The 16,818-nt window shown below is 46.4% G+C and overlaps 3 protein-coding genes across 3 annotated transcripts in view; 1 reads left to right on the forward strand and 2 right to left on the reverse strand.

Moving 5' to 3' along the window:
• The window catches only part of CNBF4300 (hypothetical protein), a gene marked incomplete at both ends in the record, with an annotated part of 5,234 nt that extends 4,111 nt beyond the window's left edge, over window positions 1–1,123 (reverse strand). The window contains 6 exons of the mRNA XM_769658.1: window positions 1–15; window positions 65–180; window positions 229–591; window positions 642–791; window positions 856–997; window positions 1,056–1,123. The exon at window positions 1–15 is cut by the window's left edge and continues 85 nt beyond it. Coding sequence (XP_774751.1) covers window positions 1–15; window positions 65–180; window positions 229–591; window positions 642–791; window positions 856–997; window positions 1,056–1,123 — 854 coding nt within the window. The remainder of the gene's footprint in view (window positions 16–64; window positions 181–228; window positions 592–641; window positions 792–855; window positions 998–1,055) is intronic.
• A 4,087-nt stretch (window positions 1,124–5,210) lies between these two features.
• On the reverse strand, window positions 5,211–5,535 carry CNBF4310 (hypothetical protein; the record flags this gene model as incomplete). Its single annotated transcript, XM_769659.1, has 2 exons — window positions 5,211–5,453; window positions 5,521–5,535. The coding sequence occupies 2 exons, from the start codon at window positions 5,533–5,535 to the stop codon at window positions 5,211–5,213; spliced, it is 258 nt and encodes an 85-aa protein (XP_774752.1).
• Window positions 5,536–10,595: 5,060 nt separating this feature from the next.
• On the forward strand, window positions 10,596–12,705 carry CNBF4320 (hypothetical protein; the record flags this gene model as incomplete). Its single annotated transcript, XM_769660.1, has 2 exons — window positions 10,596–11,937; window positions 11,990–12,705. The coding sequence occupies 2 exons, from the start codon at window positions 10,596–10,598 to the stop codon at window positions 12,703–12,705; spliced, it is 2,058 nt and encodes a 685-aa protein (XP_774753.1).
• Window positions 12,706–16,818: the final 4,113 nt, after the last annotated feature.

The raw sequence follows: 16,818 nt of genomic DNA on the forward strand, positions 1-16,818 counted from the left end.
AGGTCATCTTCGTTGCTGCCGTGTTCTCAGCAAGAATCCAAATGGATTACGGGACAAAACTCACTTTCCAGCCTCTGAAGCAACAGATGGTCGAATACAAGGAGGTGGTACAGAGATGTATTGCCAAATGTAATCTTCAGGTCTACCAACTTCAGGATGTAGTGATAGTAACTCGCAATCCTAGGAATTCATTAGCGAAGCCCTAAACATGTAGTGAAGTGAACGCACCTCCGCAGTAATTCTTTCGAACAAGTTTAACACCTTTAACGGATTCAAATCATCCACAGCCTTGGCTAAATGCGTTGCAACCGCCTGATTCTCCGCCACCGCATTTTTGAAGGTCGCCATCCACTCATCCTTCATACTTGCCATCTTGGCCGCTCGGTAGGGTTCGTGCGAAATCCTAAGAGGACCGGACTTCTTGACGATACCGTTGGGGGCACCGCAGTACGTACATATATTTTGCTTCTTACAGGCTGCGAGGACAGCTTTGGCAGCAGATTGACGTTGAAGAGATTCGAGGTTAGGGCGACGAAAACGTTTAAGGAAGGAAGCGCGTTCTGTCTCTGGTAGAAGGACACGAGCACAAGTCTGTAGCATTCATTAGTAATTGGCGACGAAGAATATGCCAAAGGCCTTACTTTACATATACAAGAGAGCATATTGATGGTGGGCCTAAAGTATCCGATATGGAATACAGGCAAAACAAGCTTGATGTAACCATAATGCCCAACACATTTCTGAGTGTCTTCGCCACAAGTCGCACACTTCTTTCCCTTCTCGTTGGGTCCCTGTATGTACGTGCAACGTGGTAAGCGCTTTATAAGCGTATATATATATGTGACTAAGACACACCATACGGGCATCCAAAGGTCCTTGAAGAGCCGTAGTTCTTGTTCCATCCTCATTATTCTGATACAGCTCGGCAATGCTAACTTGGACTTCTGAAATTCGGACAATATCCTTGGGTGTGAATGGTTGAAACTGAATATGTTTTCTACAAACCACAATTGAATTAGGTTGGACCAATAATAGAGCCAATAGGAAGTATTTACATTCTACGAGGAACGTCTGAAGAGACGTAGTGCTTCTCATTCTGGTCGACCACCGCCCAGGTGTCCATCTTGATGATATTTGCCTCTTTCTTCTTGGTTCAAAGGTTGAATTGGATATCTAGGAGGATCCTGGGGGTATGGAGGTCTATCGGAAGAGATAAACACAGGGGGAAAGGGGAAAAGAGGACTGAGAGATGTGGTGGACTCAAAGATCGAACTCCTCCCAGTCAAATGTTGTAGCCGAGCAGTTCGACTTTTTGCAGCTTACGTAATTTTATCTTGAGGTTAACGGCTTTGACCGCCTTTCCTCCGGACCAACAACAACAACAACGAAGGACCGACGATCTCATAAGGGAGCTGACCAGCGATGAATACTGCCTACGAAACTTCCACACTGCACTCGATGGGCATTCGCACCTGTCATACTGCCCTTTCGTCAGCAACTTTCTTCCCCGATGTCATCGCGATAAAAGAGCCACATCATGACTTTCAATCTGAGTGCGTATCATCCTTATCAACGCCAACGTGACGATTTCTGCCTTCGCCCGGCTCTCTATGAGGTTTCGCACTGCGGCGGTGTATGACTTGGTTAGCAGGAAACCGTCCTCTGCTTGAAATTTACACCGAGCTGTGTAAACACAGTCAGCTGTTGAGCTGCTTCGTGAGAACTCACCCCATGGCCGTGCTAGAATCGATAAGCAAGGAGTTCGCTGGTGGGTATAAAATCCCCTCCGTCTCCCAGTTCGGCTTTTCTTTCTCTTTTCTCAATCCACTTTTCAAACACTCTCCTCAGCGTTTCTTATACTCTCAACAATCTTCATTCAACCCTTATACACACGTATACAACGCCTTACCACAATGGAATATTTCTATCATCACTTCCCCAATATCTTTTTTGACGCTGCAAAGATCGTCGTTATTACTCCTCAACCTCTTTACCAAGCCCTTTTGCGATCCCATGGCCTTGGATGAGAAATTCTTCGATTTTATCCTGAGATTGACGATGACTCTGAGGACATGGACGTTGATTCTGACTCTGACTCTGATGCCACTGACATGGATGGCGACGTTAAATGTTACTACCATTGCTAAGTGAGATTTCCCTCCATTTCTATTGTGACATGTGCTGACTATATTGTCAGCATTTTCTATACTGACGTCCCTGCTAAACCTTCCGCACTTGAAGAGGACATCGAGATGATCGATGCTTCCGTCTATGAAGACAAGATCACCCAACCTGTCCATATGGAAGGCAGCAACACCTTCAAGGTCTTCTCAGCCCTTACCGACTCTGAGGCTACCTCTTCTTCCCCTTTGACATACACCTTGGGCTCCATCTCTATCTCGTCTACCAGCAACACATTCAACATCTTTTCTCTTGACCAATCTTTACATACTTTCAATTCTAGGACCCGATTCCCCACCAGGCCTCGCCGTCTTCGTCATGCCCAGTCCGGGGAGGCTATTAAGCAGAAGAGCTTTGCCAACATGTGTGCTGCTTCAAGGGGCAGGGGCAGGGGCAGGACTTATTATGAGGAAGACAGAAAGGAGGAGCAAGAGAAGTATCAGCCTACTTCTGTAAATACAGCCTAGCCTGATTAGCCCAATCATTGAGAACATAGTTAACAGATACTAGCAGTCCCGCCTTCCTGTGGAAGCAACCCGCGACCGCATCTTCCGACATCTCCCCAGGAAGATTTCCACCCAGTCTCTCATCTGACTCTGGTGGCGAAGGAAGAGTATGAATGGACTTTTAAGTGAGACAACCGAGGCATAGCCACCGCAGGGATCGGACGGCAGTTTTTGGTGTAAGTCTGTTCGTTTTGCTGTGCTGGAAAGCTGGAAACTGACTTTATCACCCAAGGAACGGCTTTATGCTGGAGTCATGCCAAACAGTCTCTTATCCCGCTTACAGGTCGCACTTGTTCTCCGCACACGGCCATATGGCGTAGTGCATCCGATCACCTTTCATTTGCGTCTTCCTCTTATGTGTATATTTTGTTGTAGTGTTCATAATAGTTGTTTGTGTATAATGGTCTATTGATGTCTCATTTAGTTGACAATGTTGTTAATGTGATAGAGTTATGTAAGCTGGTCTTGCCACTCCACAGTGAATCCTCCCATCTCTGTCTCATCCCGGCCTCATGAGATATTTCGCACCCAATAATAACCTCTTCAACTCGTCGAGTTTCTCCATGCTGGACGTAACTCTATCGCCGAGATGAAGGAAAAGTTTGTCAAGGGTCATGCCTGAGGGCCTGTAGACGGTGCTAATCTAAACTATGACCTTGCGGCTTTCCCTTTACTACTATAAATACAATTAAAAATAGCGTTATAAAAGTACTCGGCGTCCTCTAACGTCCACTCCTCATCCAACATTATTTGGTACAATTGTGTATCATCATCGTTCTCGATTCTCATCAGTAACCTTCTTTCTCCTCAGAGCAATATCCTTATATGGCCAAGGTCTCTCCAGAGGTAGATGATACGGTGCAAATTTCTCTGGATCTGGTTTTAGCCTATCCCAAAGATCAAACCATTCCTCATCATTCAAATCCTTCCTCGTGAAGCTTTATTACATGTTTTGAGAGAGGAATAAACAAAGGTGTGAGGTGACGGGTTTCTCGTTTCCCAGCACTGTTTATTGTTGTGAATGGGAAAATATGAGGATTGTCGTAATCATATGGAGGTATAGCAGCCCATTTCTCGGGGACGCGATGTTCACGCTCCCACACCCTGAGAATACGCATCGAGAAGGTTAATTCATCTTCAGTAACAGCGAGTCAGAGCCGGACACAACAGGAGGACGAGTGACGGTACAGCGCGGAACGCCCAAACCCCAACCCAAAATAAAAAAAGTTCTCAAAAAATCCTGAACTTTCGGCCAGAGATTCCTCTCGTCGAGAACATACGTCCTCGGCACCGCCGTCCGTCTCCGTCCGTCATCTTGACTCTTCCCTTTCTCTCAACCTTCTTCCTTTCAACCAACATTTTTCAACATTGGGGTCCTATCCACTGATGGGTCCTGACAGAGAATGCTAGTGCACACTTGGGTGAGAGAACATGGTGAAATCTTGCACGCAACGACGCCCAACCCCCAATGAGTGGCAGCAATATATAATGATACTGTGTCTCCACGACGACTTTCTCTTGCACCCGTACAACCAATTATCATTCTGACTTTGCCCCTTTGACAAAGAAAGCTCCTAAGCCATCCATATCTCTCGACGCACGAGCCTGCACAAAGAAGAAGAGATAAGAGATCAGACATCAGACGAGGGAGTTACGTAATAGGAAGGCAAGATCCGTTCAGATAAGAAGGTCCAGCTGGACGTTGGACCTCCGAGAAAAGAACTGGACGTCCGGCTGGACCTCGAAGGATATAAATAGATTTCTGTAGAAGTATATAAAGAGGAGCTCTGTCCTCGATCTTATTGATCTTCCCCTCGAAGATCAATATTTCATAAGTTACTTTGCGAAAGGTCCTCGAGCTCCCAGTGCTCACTCTCGTCTTACCTTGCACCACCTTCGACATAAACTTACTCCACTAGTATATAAGCTTGCCTGATCTTCCCAAGCCAATATACCTCCGCCCTATACCATACACCAACAGACAAGTGTCAAGAGGTATATCATACATATATCTCATTGCTTAGTTAAACTACGGCTTTCTATCTCGTCTCCAAGGCTGGACCTTGTTGGGGACGAGTCGTAACAAAGATGGAAACGCAAGGACAACCAACCCGGGACTGCCTACTGTCTCTGGGGAATCCTCTCCAAGTTGAAGGGCATCTGCCCCAAGCAGAAGGGCGGTGAGGACAGAGAAACAGACTATTTTATGTGTTTGCGAATTTACAGTCGTTGACTGCATTTTTTATTTCTGTAGGGGCTACATTTTGGAACTTTGGTGTCGCGGGCTACGGGCTGCCCCTTAAAACTATCACCAAAGCCATTGAGATCGATGCAGCAATACATTATGATGACTACTGATGAATCTTGATGACTCATGATGGTGCTTCAACTTAGTGATCTTCGCCAGATTGATTTTAACAGTTTGAACATCACTACCACTTCTCCTTATCTGTCAATCAGTGATTAACTCTTGATATCCTTCACTAATACGAATCGGCTTACTATTGCTAGACTGATCTGTCCTCAAGTGCTCGCGTTCCGAGGACCGCTCTCAGAACTGCTCAAATTGTTCCTCGAGTCCTCGGCCGGTTGGAGTCCTTCATGAAGGGCATTCTGGGCCTTCTTCAAATCATGAGACTTCTCAGCTGTGTATCCACTGTGACCAGCTTCCCGAGGAACGTCTTTGCTGTCGAACTGGGAAGGGACAGCGGAGGTATCATTGTGGACATCGCTCTTGGCTGTGTAGTGGGAAGGGTTAGGTTGATCCTTAAAATGCTTGATGAGTACATAGCGAGCAAAGAGGAGGGACATCAAACGAAAGGTTTTAACTTACATGCTGCACGCCCATCTTGAATTACTTGCGAAGTACTACGGTTTTATCGTTAGAGAGGTTAGTTTGGTAGCGTACTGCGGTGGAACAGGATTAATGGGACCATAGCGTTCTTTATATATGAGAATCTATACCTGCATATGTTCGGGATGACGTTAAGACGTGACGATGAGCAGGGTGGAGGGTGGAGCTGCCGGCTTGACGTCGAACAAGGAAGAGCCCGAGGCGACCAAAAAAGGATGGAGTTTGGCGTAGTACGTAAAGAGAGTGAGAACTCGCATGATGTCACGCCGGTAGACCGATCGACTACTCTCGCCTGTTCAGCTATTTTCATACATGATCCTTGTCCCTCTAGACTTTACGACTTATTGTAGTCCTTACAACAATTGATGTAGCCCGGCACATATCCTCTTCATGGGAACGAGCTGCGTGAAAACTGCCAAGGCTTTGATGGTAGAGAGAACTATTACGCGGAATATCCATATTTATGCGCTTTCGACGGTGTCATTGCCCCCTCCATGGTGACCAAAAAGAACAGATTTTGAGAAGGGGGACCATTCACACCAAACAGCTCTCTTGACCACTTCCCCATACACTTCTTTTCTCAAACCGGCCTGCAATGAATCGAATCTGTCGCTCACGCGTAGAGGAAGAAGCCCGCAGGTTGCACGTAATTTGACAAATCGATTGAGTTTTTTGACAGCGTTAGTTGTTGTTGTTCATATGGAAGAAGGTTCAGAAGAGGAGCATGTTACAGGCATGCGTTTCGGGTTGTGGTAGATTGACGAGATCTTATCTTCCCCCTTCATAGGATTTATTGTTTGGACGCTGTCTATACACTCCCTTGGTAATCAAAGCAGCAAAAATACTTTTAAGGCTGTAACGATGAGGTTGGAGTGTGTATGGCCTGACAGTAGATAATAATACGATCGATGATACTTAATTATACCTACTATTGAGTTGACGGAACCGACCAGCACCTCTGTCTAAATAATAAAAAACCGTTTCCAATCTGATTCTCTATTAGAGGTGTGACGGTACCGCATATTTTGTTCTCGATCGGGTTCCAACGAATTAGCTTGACGTCGAAAGGCGAACGACGCAAATCGACACTGGACATTGCGCGAATGGACAGACAGCAAACGAGGAGTGGCGGAGTTAAGTCCGCACGGGAAACCGTAAATTATATACGCAGTGAACTGAACCATCTTAGTAACTGTAGGAAAGGAAAACAACCGTGACTTCTAAAGTAGTGGCGAGCGAAATAGAATAAGCCAAAAATCATTATTATAAAGCAGAATACTTTGGAAAAAGTAATCCGCATCATATTAATGATTTTAATCATTAATTTAATTGGGGGATCATAGATTCTACCTTTGATGTGTTAACCACCAAATGATGTAATTTTTTATGGAAAGGACAGACTATTCATGATAAGGTGGATAGTCGAAACGGAAACAGCCCATGGAACGCCTTGAGCTTTGAGATTGAGCATGCAACTCTTCTCCGCGCGCCCTTCATTTGTCTAACAAAAAAAAAAATAGGAATGACCATATTCCTTGTTCCTAGACTAAGATCACCTACAAAGCTTCTAGGTGATAGGAGCGAGAAGCGATATAGAAGGGAGAAGAGAAAATCTATTAATTATTGAGTTCAGGTCCGAAGGGTCGCCAGGCGCGTAAAATGTTATTATTGGGGTCATTGCGATAGTAAGCGGTGCAAAAAATAACGGCAGGAAAAGGGTGTGGCTGGCAGCTGAGTGTCTGGCCCCTTTCCGATGTTTCAACTTGCGATAAAAATTCAAGGTAGAACGATAAAAAAAATTAAACGAAGGAAGAGCTGATTGTTGGATGCTCGATATTATTGGATGTTAGATGCTCTCTTATCGTCAAGTAAATCATCGAGATCCCGGACGCAGCCATAACTAAGGGAACCCGTAGACCAGCAGCAAGCAATAGTAGCTGGCCTAAATCTGCGACATAAACAAACCAAAATACCCAAAGTATGATCATGATGACAAACGAACGATATGATGATGAAGATGCCTCGCGTGGCCACGGTGGCCAAACACAAAAAGTGACATGTCCGCGATCGATAAAACGATAATAAAATAAGCACAATTAATTGTATCATTACGGAAGATAGGTGATATGAAAATTTCCTTTCTGGGTAATCAGTTTCTTTATTCCTTGCCGGCCGGCATAGCAACATAGTATGCACTACTCCGAGGTATGGTGATTGACACTACGATACCAGACGCCAGAGCATGCAAGAGGCAGAAGACAACAATAGAACAAAGAGGAAGGAGCTAAAAGCTGAATGCCGAGAGCCGAAAGCTGCTTTAGACAGGTATTGAGATAATAGACCGTCTATACCAAGTTTGGGATGATGTTTGGACAATTGTCTTCATTCCTCTGCCCCTACTAATCCGCAAACTGCAGTGTGTTGTGACTCGTGGGACAGTGCTCTCATACGAGGCCCTTGATTGTCCCTTGGGACTAAAAGATCAATGAAGAAATAGTACTTTGTAACTTGTAACTCGCTGAAATGCATCGGTCCATCATCATCTGATATCTGACGCGTCTGGAGGTCGGGTTGCAATGCATGCTAGATGGGTTCTACGTGTTTTGACCCGGAAAAGAGATGTAAACAGGAAGAGAAGATTATCACTGCGTTTTGGGTATCCGAAACAACCGGATTGTCGTACATACATTATAGAACCTAGAAATATCCTATTTCTGTCTAAAAGGATCGACGCCCTGTTCAAAAGAAGCTAAGATTGATGGATGATGAATGAAGCCGACAAGCGAGCTATCAACAACGACTATCAACCCTGTGGGTACGTTTTGCGCTTGTCATATAAAGCTATCATCTACTTTATTTATTTCTGTCATTTCTGCTATCTGCCGTCCATTACCTTGAGTCTCAATCCTTGTTTGAGTCCTGATTGAGTCTCATCAATTGAATTTCGGTGTTCTGTACATTCGTAATGTGGTTGATTTGGTGTTGCGGCTCTGTAGCAAACCTTACGAGCGACATCTCTCGTCGTCAGGTTCTTCTCTTTTCATTTCCTCACCTCTCACATCTCACAATTTACTTATATGACATGCATACTGGATACCGTTCATGAGACTTGGGCACTCTCGACTGTACTGGTACAACATATCTGCATCCCCCATCCTTCTTATCGCTGCTCACTACTACTTTCTCTTTTTTGTTCCTTGTCTCTTCGTCTCTCAGCTTCTTCCTCTTCTGCTTCCTTCATTTCATAATAGCGGTTGTCGCATTCCATACTTACCCCATAACACCTTGCTCCATGATGAAACTAGACTCCTATAAGACTGAACATATGACTCTCAAATCCTAAACATAATTTACAGCAACCGGCTGACTGATGGCCGCCCGATGGCCCTGTTGATGGATGCGCACAGACTTACTCAACGTACATAGCTTTCCATGTCTGTGCGTTGTCTATATAAACGGAAACCGATCTTGCCGATGTAGGGATCTGATAATTGCGAAACTTGATCGGTGTTTGAAATTTTACGTATGCTGTTGCCTTGATAATTTGGTGTTTTGCTATCGGCGTTTGGAAGGATGTTTATAGGAGGTCTCTGGACAATTAGCAAAGACCGCGGACAAAGCATAGAGCAGGACATAACGGTAAATGCGTGAGAAGGAAAGAGGTGATAATAAACATAATTGAGCAGATTGTGGCCGAAGGGAGACGAACGTTTATCTGCTCATTCACACACGTAACCGAGCGCAGCAAGTGGGGAGAACAAGAACATGGAATTTTTATGTGTACCCGTACGTCGCTACGTCTCGTGCGTACGCTATTTGTCTATGCATTGCATGGCGAACGTATGCCGTTCAGTACCGGATGAGGCTTTCATGACTGACATGCAAAGGCAAAGGGATCGTCATGGCCACCCAATATACAGCGGGCGTACTGGTTCATATCATAGATCATTATTGGTCACCACCCGCCCCGGCATGCCAAAAAGTAGAAGAAATAGGGGGTTCATTACGGGATGGAATTCATTTACTTAAGTGAGTGATCGTAGAAAGTGGAGGCGGAGGCCGGTGCATCATCAGGGACGGGGCTGTGGTCTGCGATTCTACGGTGTTTTTTCGGCGCACTACGGAAGGGAAAGAAGGCGGATAGCGTGACGCAGGTGGATGCGGCGGATGATAAAATTAAGGGTTGATGAAAAGGGCGCTAGTGAAAGTCTGTCATGGCAAAAATGACCTAATAGGCTTTCGGACTATTGGATCCGTCGCGGGTTCAGATTCTCGGGGGGACTCAACAAATACTGCCGTCCCTCAGCTCTTGACCGTCGCCAGTTATTAGTTGTATTACTTTAGAAAGGAAAAGAATATACACCGCCCAGCCACCATCACCCCCCATCTCCTCATCGCCCGCACAGACGCCGCCCTTATCTAAGCCACCACTTCACACGTCACCCTATTCTTTTCCGCAGTCTCAACCACCGACTTTCTCTCACCTGTACAAGTCATCCAAAGATTCGTCCACGAGACAGCCTTGAATCTCTGGCCGCCCTGTCTATATTGCTCCGTCGTTGAGTACGGCTTTGTCTACGGCCGCTGTCTCTCGCGTGTGGTGTTTTGCCGTGGTGAGTCGCATGCGTCTTTCGAGACGATGTACACATCTTCAACCCTGGATGAACGCTGACCATACTCTGCCCTGCCGCCTCCTCCTTTACGGTCCATCCTCACCAATACAATCTCCCATCTGATTTGGTCCCATACCACCATGTGATTGCCATTAAACAACGTGCGTCGAATCACCAACTCATGTGCCGACGGTTCGCGCGAAACGCATTTGGAAATATCGTCAGCCGCCACCGTGTTCCTCCCTGTTTTATATTCATCGATCCAACCAAACTGAGATCGTCTGCCGTTATCAACCAGACCATCTGTATCAATACATATTCGTTGTAAATCGGTTTTTTATCTATCCTTCTTATCGGCGGTGAGTAATCCTTCAATTATCTTCACGTAAGGGGGAATTCTTACACGGTCTGTATCATGTCCTAATTCATCCATTCGTAGACATGATGGCCGGCTCAGAAACGTCTTCTCCAACCGATTTTGCCTTTGGGCCACCAGCACTCGCATCAGGAGACGCTGCATTCACTTGTACGCCTTACAAACCTGAGCCCCTCAAACCCTCCTTTGCATCTCCCACCGGTGTATCCCCATCTACCGGTTCATTCACACCCGCAGCCAACGCCGCGCCTGGGCATTCATACTTCCCAGATTCATACAACTACGGGGTATCATCTGCTTCATCCTTTTCATCAGCATCTGGTAGCGCCGCTGGCGGATCGTTTTCATCGGTCGACAACCTCCCGGGTATCTCGAAAAACTTTGTCAGACCGAATTTGGCCGATACAAGACGGCCTGCAACAGCCGGAGGAGCTTTACAAAGTCGTAGTCCATATTCAAACTTTATGATGAGCAAGAAGAATAGCGTGAGTGGATCAGTGTCACAGGATGCACAGAAGCTGGGCGAACGGGGAGATATGAGAAAACCGGAGGGGACAATAGAGGAAGGAAATGAGATGCTGGGTCTTGGTGGATCAACAGAAGAAGATGGGGATGGGCAAGGTTCTCAGAATGTGTCACCAGAGAACGAAAATACTGTCAATCCCCAACTTCTTCCTACCAACCGACGGTCATCTGCACCTCAGTATAACATTCCTGGTTCAAATTGGGGCCAATTCCCACCATCTTCGTCACATGATGCTGCTAATTCATCTCTCGGTCTCCCTTCTGCGCCTGCACACATGCCAATGGGTTATCTTCAACAGCAACAAGCAGCGCACCATAGTCTCAATAGTCAAAATCGACCACCAGCTTTCGCGGGTCGACCGCAAACGAGTGATGGTTTGCCCAGTTACACCAATTACCACGGTGCGGTGACTCTTCCTAGTGCTCAATCTATCGCTCGTCAAATCCCAGGCATGACTGATACTTCATCTTTTTTCCATCACTCTTCAGGATCTGCCCATTTGCCGTTTAAAGATGACCGACATTTCCCCTCTACGAACTTTCCTGGAGACAGGGCATTTACGTTTGACCCCCTGCGATCTTCTCTCCCACCCTCTTTCCCCGGTCAAATCCGCGCATCATACGCACCTCCACCTCCAGTCCCTACTGCCGGCTCCGATTCTGGTGGCTCCTCAAATAATACAAACTCTACCGCTGATCAGATGCAATTTATGAGTTTGTCAACCGGTCCTGGGCAGAAAAAGAGGCCTAGAAGAAGGTATGAAGAGATTGAAAGGTTGTACCCTTGTGGTTGGAATGGTTGTGAAAAGTCTTACGGGACCTTGAACCATTTGAACGCGCATGTGATGACACAAAAACATGGCGAGAAGAGGTTGCCTGCTGGTAAGTGTGCACATCGGCTATTTTAAGACAACGTTGACTGATGAATCTGCAGAGTTCAAGGAGATGAGAAAAGCTTGGAGGAAGAAGAAGAGAGAGCACGCTTCAGCTCAAGCGAGCTCTCAATACATGACCAACGCTGCTGCCTGGCAACAAAACTACCAACGTCTTTCGTTCGCCTCTACGACATCTGCCCCTGATTCTGACTGGGATCGCCGAGAGTCTTCGACCTCGACACTCTCTGTGTCAACTGACGGCCGACCATCTTTTTCTTACCCTACCAACTACTCTTGGGGTGTGCCTCCGCAGGGTATGCCCTTCCAGGCTGGTATGATGTCCGTCGACTCTCGTCCTTCCACATCCAGTAGCAATGTCTCAAGCGTTAGCATGGACGGCAGATTCATATCTAATCAACCTACTTCCGCTTCTGCCTCTGCGATGAGTATGGGCCCACCTACATATCTCTACCTTTCTGGACCACCTTCTCTCCCAGGAGGCGTTGTTCCCCGTCATCCTTCAGCTCCTCAGCATCTACCAATGCCGCCTCCGAACCCCGTAGATGGTTTCCGGCCAGCTGATGGGGATCATCCAACCCCCACCGTAGGTAATCCTTTCCCGATCGGTCCTTCTGGGGCAGGTGTCGTAGCAGGAGCCGGAGCTGGGACGGGCGCTGCAGGGCAGGCCGGGAAAGCGTTGAACTTTTCGACGTTGACAAGCCCTATGGAAGGAAGTTCAGGTGATTTTGGGAGCCAGTTTGCCTTCACTAGATAAGATGAAAGAAATGGTGGCGTGCTGCGGTGAAGAGAGAAGATGAGACACGGAAAAGGCAGTTGAACTATCCTATCTGGATACTCGAAGAGCGTCAATGCCCCCCTCCCCCCGTATACCTTGTAATAAGCAACAGCCTCTTTTATATCCTTTCGGTTTTACTCGCAACAAACTCCAAAACAATCCAAAGACACCAGGCGTTCTTCGAAAGTTCACATACACGACAATATACAAACATTATTTCAGTTGGTTTTTTTCATTCTCTTTCTCTTTTTGTATCATCTAGCGCTGAAGGATCAAGGAAATGGAGGTCTGAGGAAGGGGAAAGAAAAGTATATGATTAGGAATAGTATGGTCGGCAGTATGTCTTTGCTCGAGTTGGCATAATTAGTATTTGAATCGCATGCGTGATTAGGAAAAGACAGGCATTAATTGTAGATGCGATATGAAAATAGTCTAGTTAGCTATATTTCTACTCCAGGCTCTTCCTCCATCATCTAGTTAGGTGTCACACCTACTTACTCCTGAACAATGTAGTGCTGCTCGGTCTCCGTCCCGTATTCAGTTCATAATACACATTCGGCCGGGACTTGTTGGGGACGAGAGAGGAAGCCGTAGTTGTTTAACTTCAATTCTTTTCATCCCGCAGGTGTCCAAGCTGAGAAGAAGAGGTCTGGGCGCTCCTCACTGTATTCTGCACTCATCTTCTTGCCGCTATCGGGCCCTCATTATCCTTTCCTTTTTAACAATTCAAGCTCACTGAGCCCTGTATCTTGGCTGATATCGATTTTTGGCATCAGAAACCTACAAGGATAAGTATTTAACCCGGCGAAGATCGCAGGGACGTTGTAGGCCGCCTAGCCTTGATTCTATACATTTTTTCCTGGTTTTTCTTTTTCTATGCAGCAAGCTAATACTACAACAACATGACCCACTATTAAACGTACTCAGCCCAAGCTCTGCATTGGTATAAAGCAAGGCACTTACAGCAGTCAAGACTCGGACAAACAGATTGAGAGACGTAATGAGCAGCTCCATTCCCGGGTCATACGTGTCCCAGGAGTTCTTTCGAATCCCTGCTCTGAATCGGCGGGTCATTGGGTCTTGTAGGAATTGTTTTAAAGGTAGATATAAGGATAAGAAAGAGTTTATTGCAATGAGAATTTGGAACTCCCATTGCGTATACCTGTAAAGGTTTCAACAAAATCTTCATTAACGTCAAGAGTATTATGGGAACTGATCAATGAAAGCGGACATCTATTTCGACTTACCCTTTCAAACTCCTTATCAATGTCCCTACCCTCCCCACCAGGCCAACAGTCATTGGAAACCTTTAGGGTCTAATTAGTATGTTGCCTTAGTTTTGTCTTTATTGGACTGAGTTTCCTCAGCACTGGCGTACTAACAGACTCGGAGAGCAGTGTAGAGAATAGTGATGAGGAAAGACCAGAAAAACTAGGAATGGGCTTTTTTTTAGTCTTCCCATCCCAAAACGAGTTTAAGGGACCTACTCACTGTTATGCAGAACAGAACGTCTGATACATACGGTCATAATCGCTTTCTCTTTGACCGCCTTGTCTGGCGACAAGTCAACTAGCCCCATCCTTTGAGCAACTTTCCTCCTTTCTACCGACGTGACTCATCAAATTTGGGACCCTATTCTATTGATGGGACCTGAGAGAGGTACCGAATAGGGTGTTTCTTCTTACGCCCACGCCGCTTTGGCGCAGGCCAGGCTCAGTCACGTGGTAGTGACCACGGGGGCGTGCAGTCCTCGAGGGGGAAGCCTTATTGGCGGCTCGATCCTGACTCTCATAGTTGACAGTTGGAAAGCGAAAATGAAGTGAGAAGGTAAGATAAGAGATGAAGTTGCAGATGATTCAAGATATACAAATGACTGGAAGAATAGTCCGTCGGTCGTACGTCAAACGCAGATCACCTGCAAAATCATTCACGTGGGTTACGTCATTGGTTTTTCTCAGCCAAGTTCCTCTCATCGTAGTACACTGCATCATTCTTGCCTTGCTTGTTCTTTTCGTTCATTTTAATCAAATCACAAAATGCCCCCCGCCAAAAAAAAGAATTATAAGCGCGAGGTTTATTGCAATTGCACCCTAACTTATTGCAAGAGATTGGTGGCCCTGGATACAAGATATCGACACCGAAGGAAAATGCGGAAGCTTTTGGAGGACAAAGAGCTTATAGCAGCTGCCCCGAATTCTGAAGAAAAACGAAACATCGGTACAAGTTTTGGAAAGAGAGAAAGTACGGCTCTACAGGATCAAACTGTGGAACAGGCGTGTCATACTTTTTCAATGTTCGGTCTATCGTATGCTCATCGTGGTAAATTGCAGGTCCCAGTACAAGGTCTTCAAGATGAAGCACAAAGAGATTCAGGAAAGACTGGACAAAGAACTACTGAGGTGATCACATGGTGTCCTTACAGTGTTCTTAATCTGCGATGATGCTGAATTGTCCTTGAATTCGGTAGAATGGGCCAACCTCTGGGCAGGAAGAGCCTTCGATCTCTAATCCTCATCATCGGTCCTTGGTGGATAAATTCCCCGCAGACGTTCAGCGCAAAGAGCAAGGCCATTGATAACGACTCCATGAGGACCAAGCGGGCAATGGGAGTCTTGAGAGTGTCTGGAGTGATGAAAATGACGAGGGAGGCAAGAATAATGATGGTGAGACTGGAGGCGCTGATAATGTTGGTGGGACCAGATTGGGACGTTGGTTGCAGGAGACGTTCGAGGAAAGGTCTTGAACAGTGTACGTCTCTTTCTCACCCCCCGATAGACTCTTCGCTCATTTTTGTGAGATAACAGTCTACTCTGTCGATGGAGCCGACCTCCTCATGCTCAAAAAACACCTTCTCAAGCTCAAACATAGTATTATTAATGCCGCATTCGAAGAGATGGGTGAAAGGTGGGGTCGGAGAAAATCATTTTCTCAAAACTAAATCGCGAGTCTCCGCTCTGGCCGCCCTCACATCGGTATACTACGACTTCTGTTTCAACTTCTGCGTTTGCATTGTTGGGCCATGTGGGATGATAAGGAGTGACCTTACTGCAAGGAGAGCAGGTTAGATCATCGCAGCAAACCACGGGCAAAATATCGTTACTTCTATTTGATCCCTCGCTTGCAGGCCTTTTATGGCCATGCCTCAACCAAAGAACTCCTCCAATACCGTGCAAAATTTCATGGTGAAAATACTGGTCAGCCGGGCGGCATTTGGGACGTTCTCAGACGGCTCTAATTCATCGGTCGCTGCTTGACAGGGAGGTGGAAATGGATTGAAAGAAGCTTGGGATGAAATACTTTTCGGATGGGCGGGATATCGCGTTGTCGATGTTGACTGATGGGTTTTCACCATTTGACAACCTACATATGCTACGATATGTCTTCCATGGAAGTGCGCTATCGTCTGCCAGATGTGTGTCCATCCTACAAAGAGCCTCTGAAGGATCATGAATTGTAAAGATACATTCAACTGGCTCCCAGTTCGATCTATCAAGGGTGAGCTTGAGGACCTGTTGGCCATCACAGGAGTAGAACGCATAATGGAAGAGCAGAAGGAACGGGAGCTGAAAAGGCCTGATGCCTCTGCTACAGCTGCAAATAAGGTCTTTAACCACCAAAGATATGGCTCCGAATGGGTTCGGTAACAGCTGGATGACCCCACAGCTTTAATCTCCAGGAAGCTATCAACGTGATTTCATATAAGATCAACGTAGGGCGTTAGGAGGCTTCTTGGAGTGGCGGATGCCGGCCGTACACCTAATATACATATATAAGTCCACAGTCCTGACTCCATGACTGGCTCTTCAGACCTTGGAAGAGACTGAACGTGGTGCCAGAACTTACAGCTCTTCCCCTTTCGTCGCACGATTCTTTCATCTCGCAGAGCAGATTGATCGCAAGACTGATCGCAACTGCTCATCTCCCCCCCCGAGTACACGATACGCTCAGGACAAGCAGGACTTCCCAATAATCCACTGTACACAGTAAGACAGATAACACTGCATGGCGGACAGCTGGTCATTATGGTTGCTATGCCTGACCCCTATTTGGCTGGATTATTGTGTTCCTCCGGCCCACTACAAGCACTCTGTT

Source organism: Cryptococcus neoformans, chromosome 6 (genome assembly GCF_000149385.1).
Source record: "Cryptococcus neoformans var. neoformans B-3501A chromosome 6, whole genome shotgun sequence".
Classification (NCBI taxonomy): domain Eukaryota; kingdom Fungi; phylum Basidiomycota; class Tremellomycetes; order Tremellales; family Cryptococcaceae; genus Cryptococcus; species Cryptococcus deneoformans.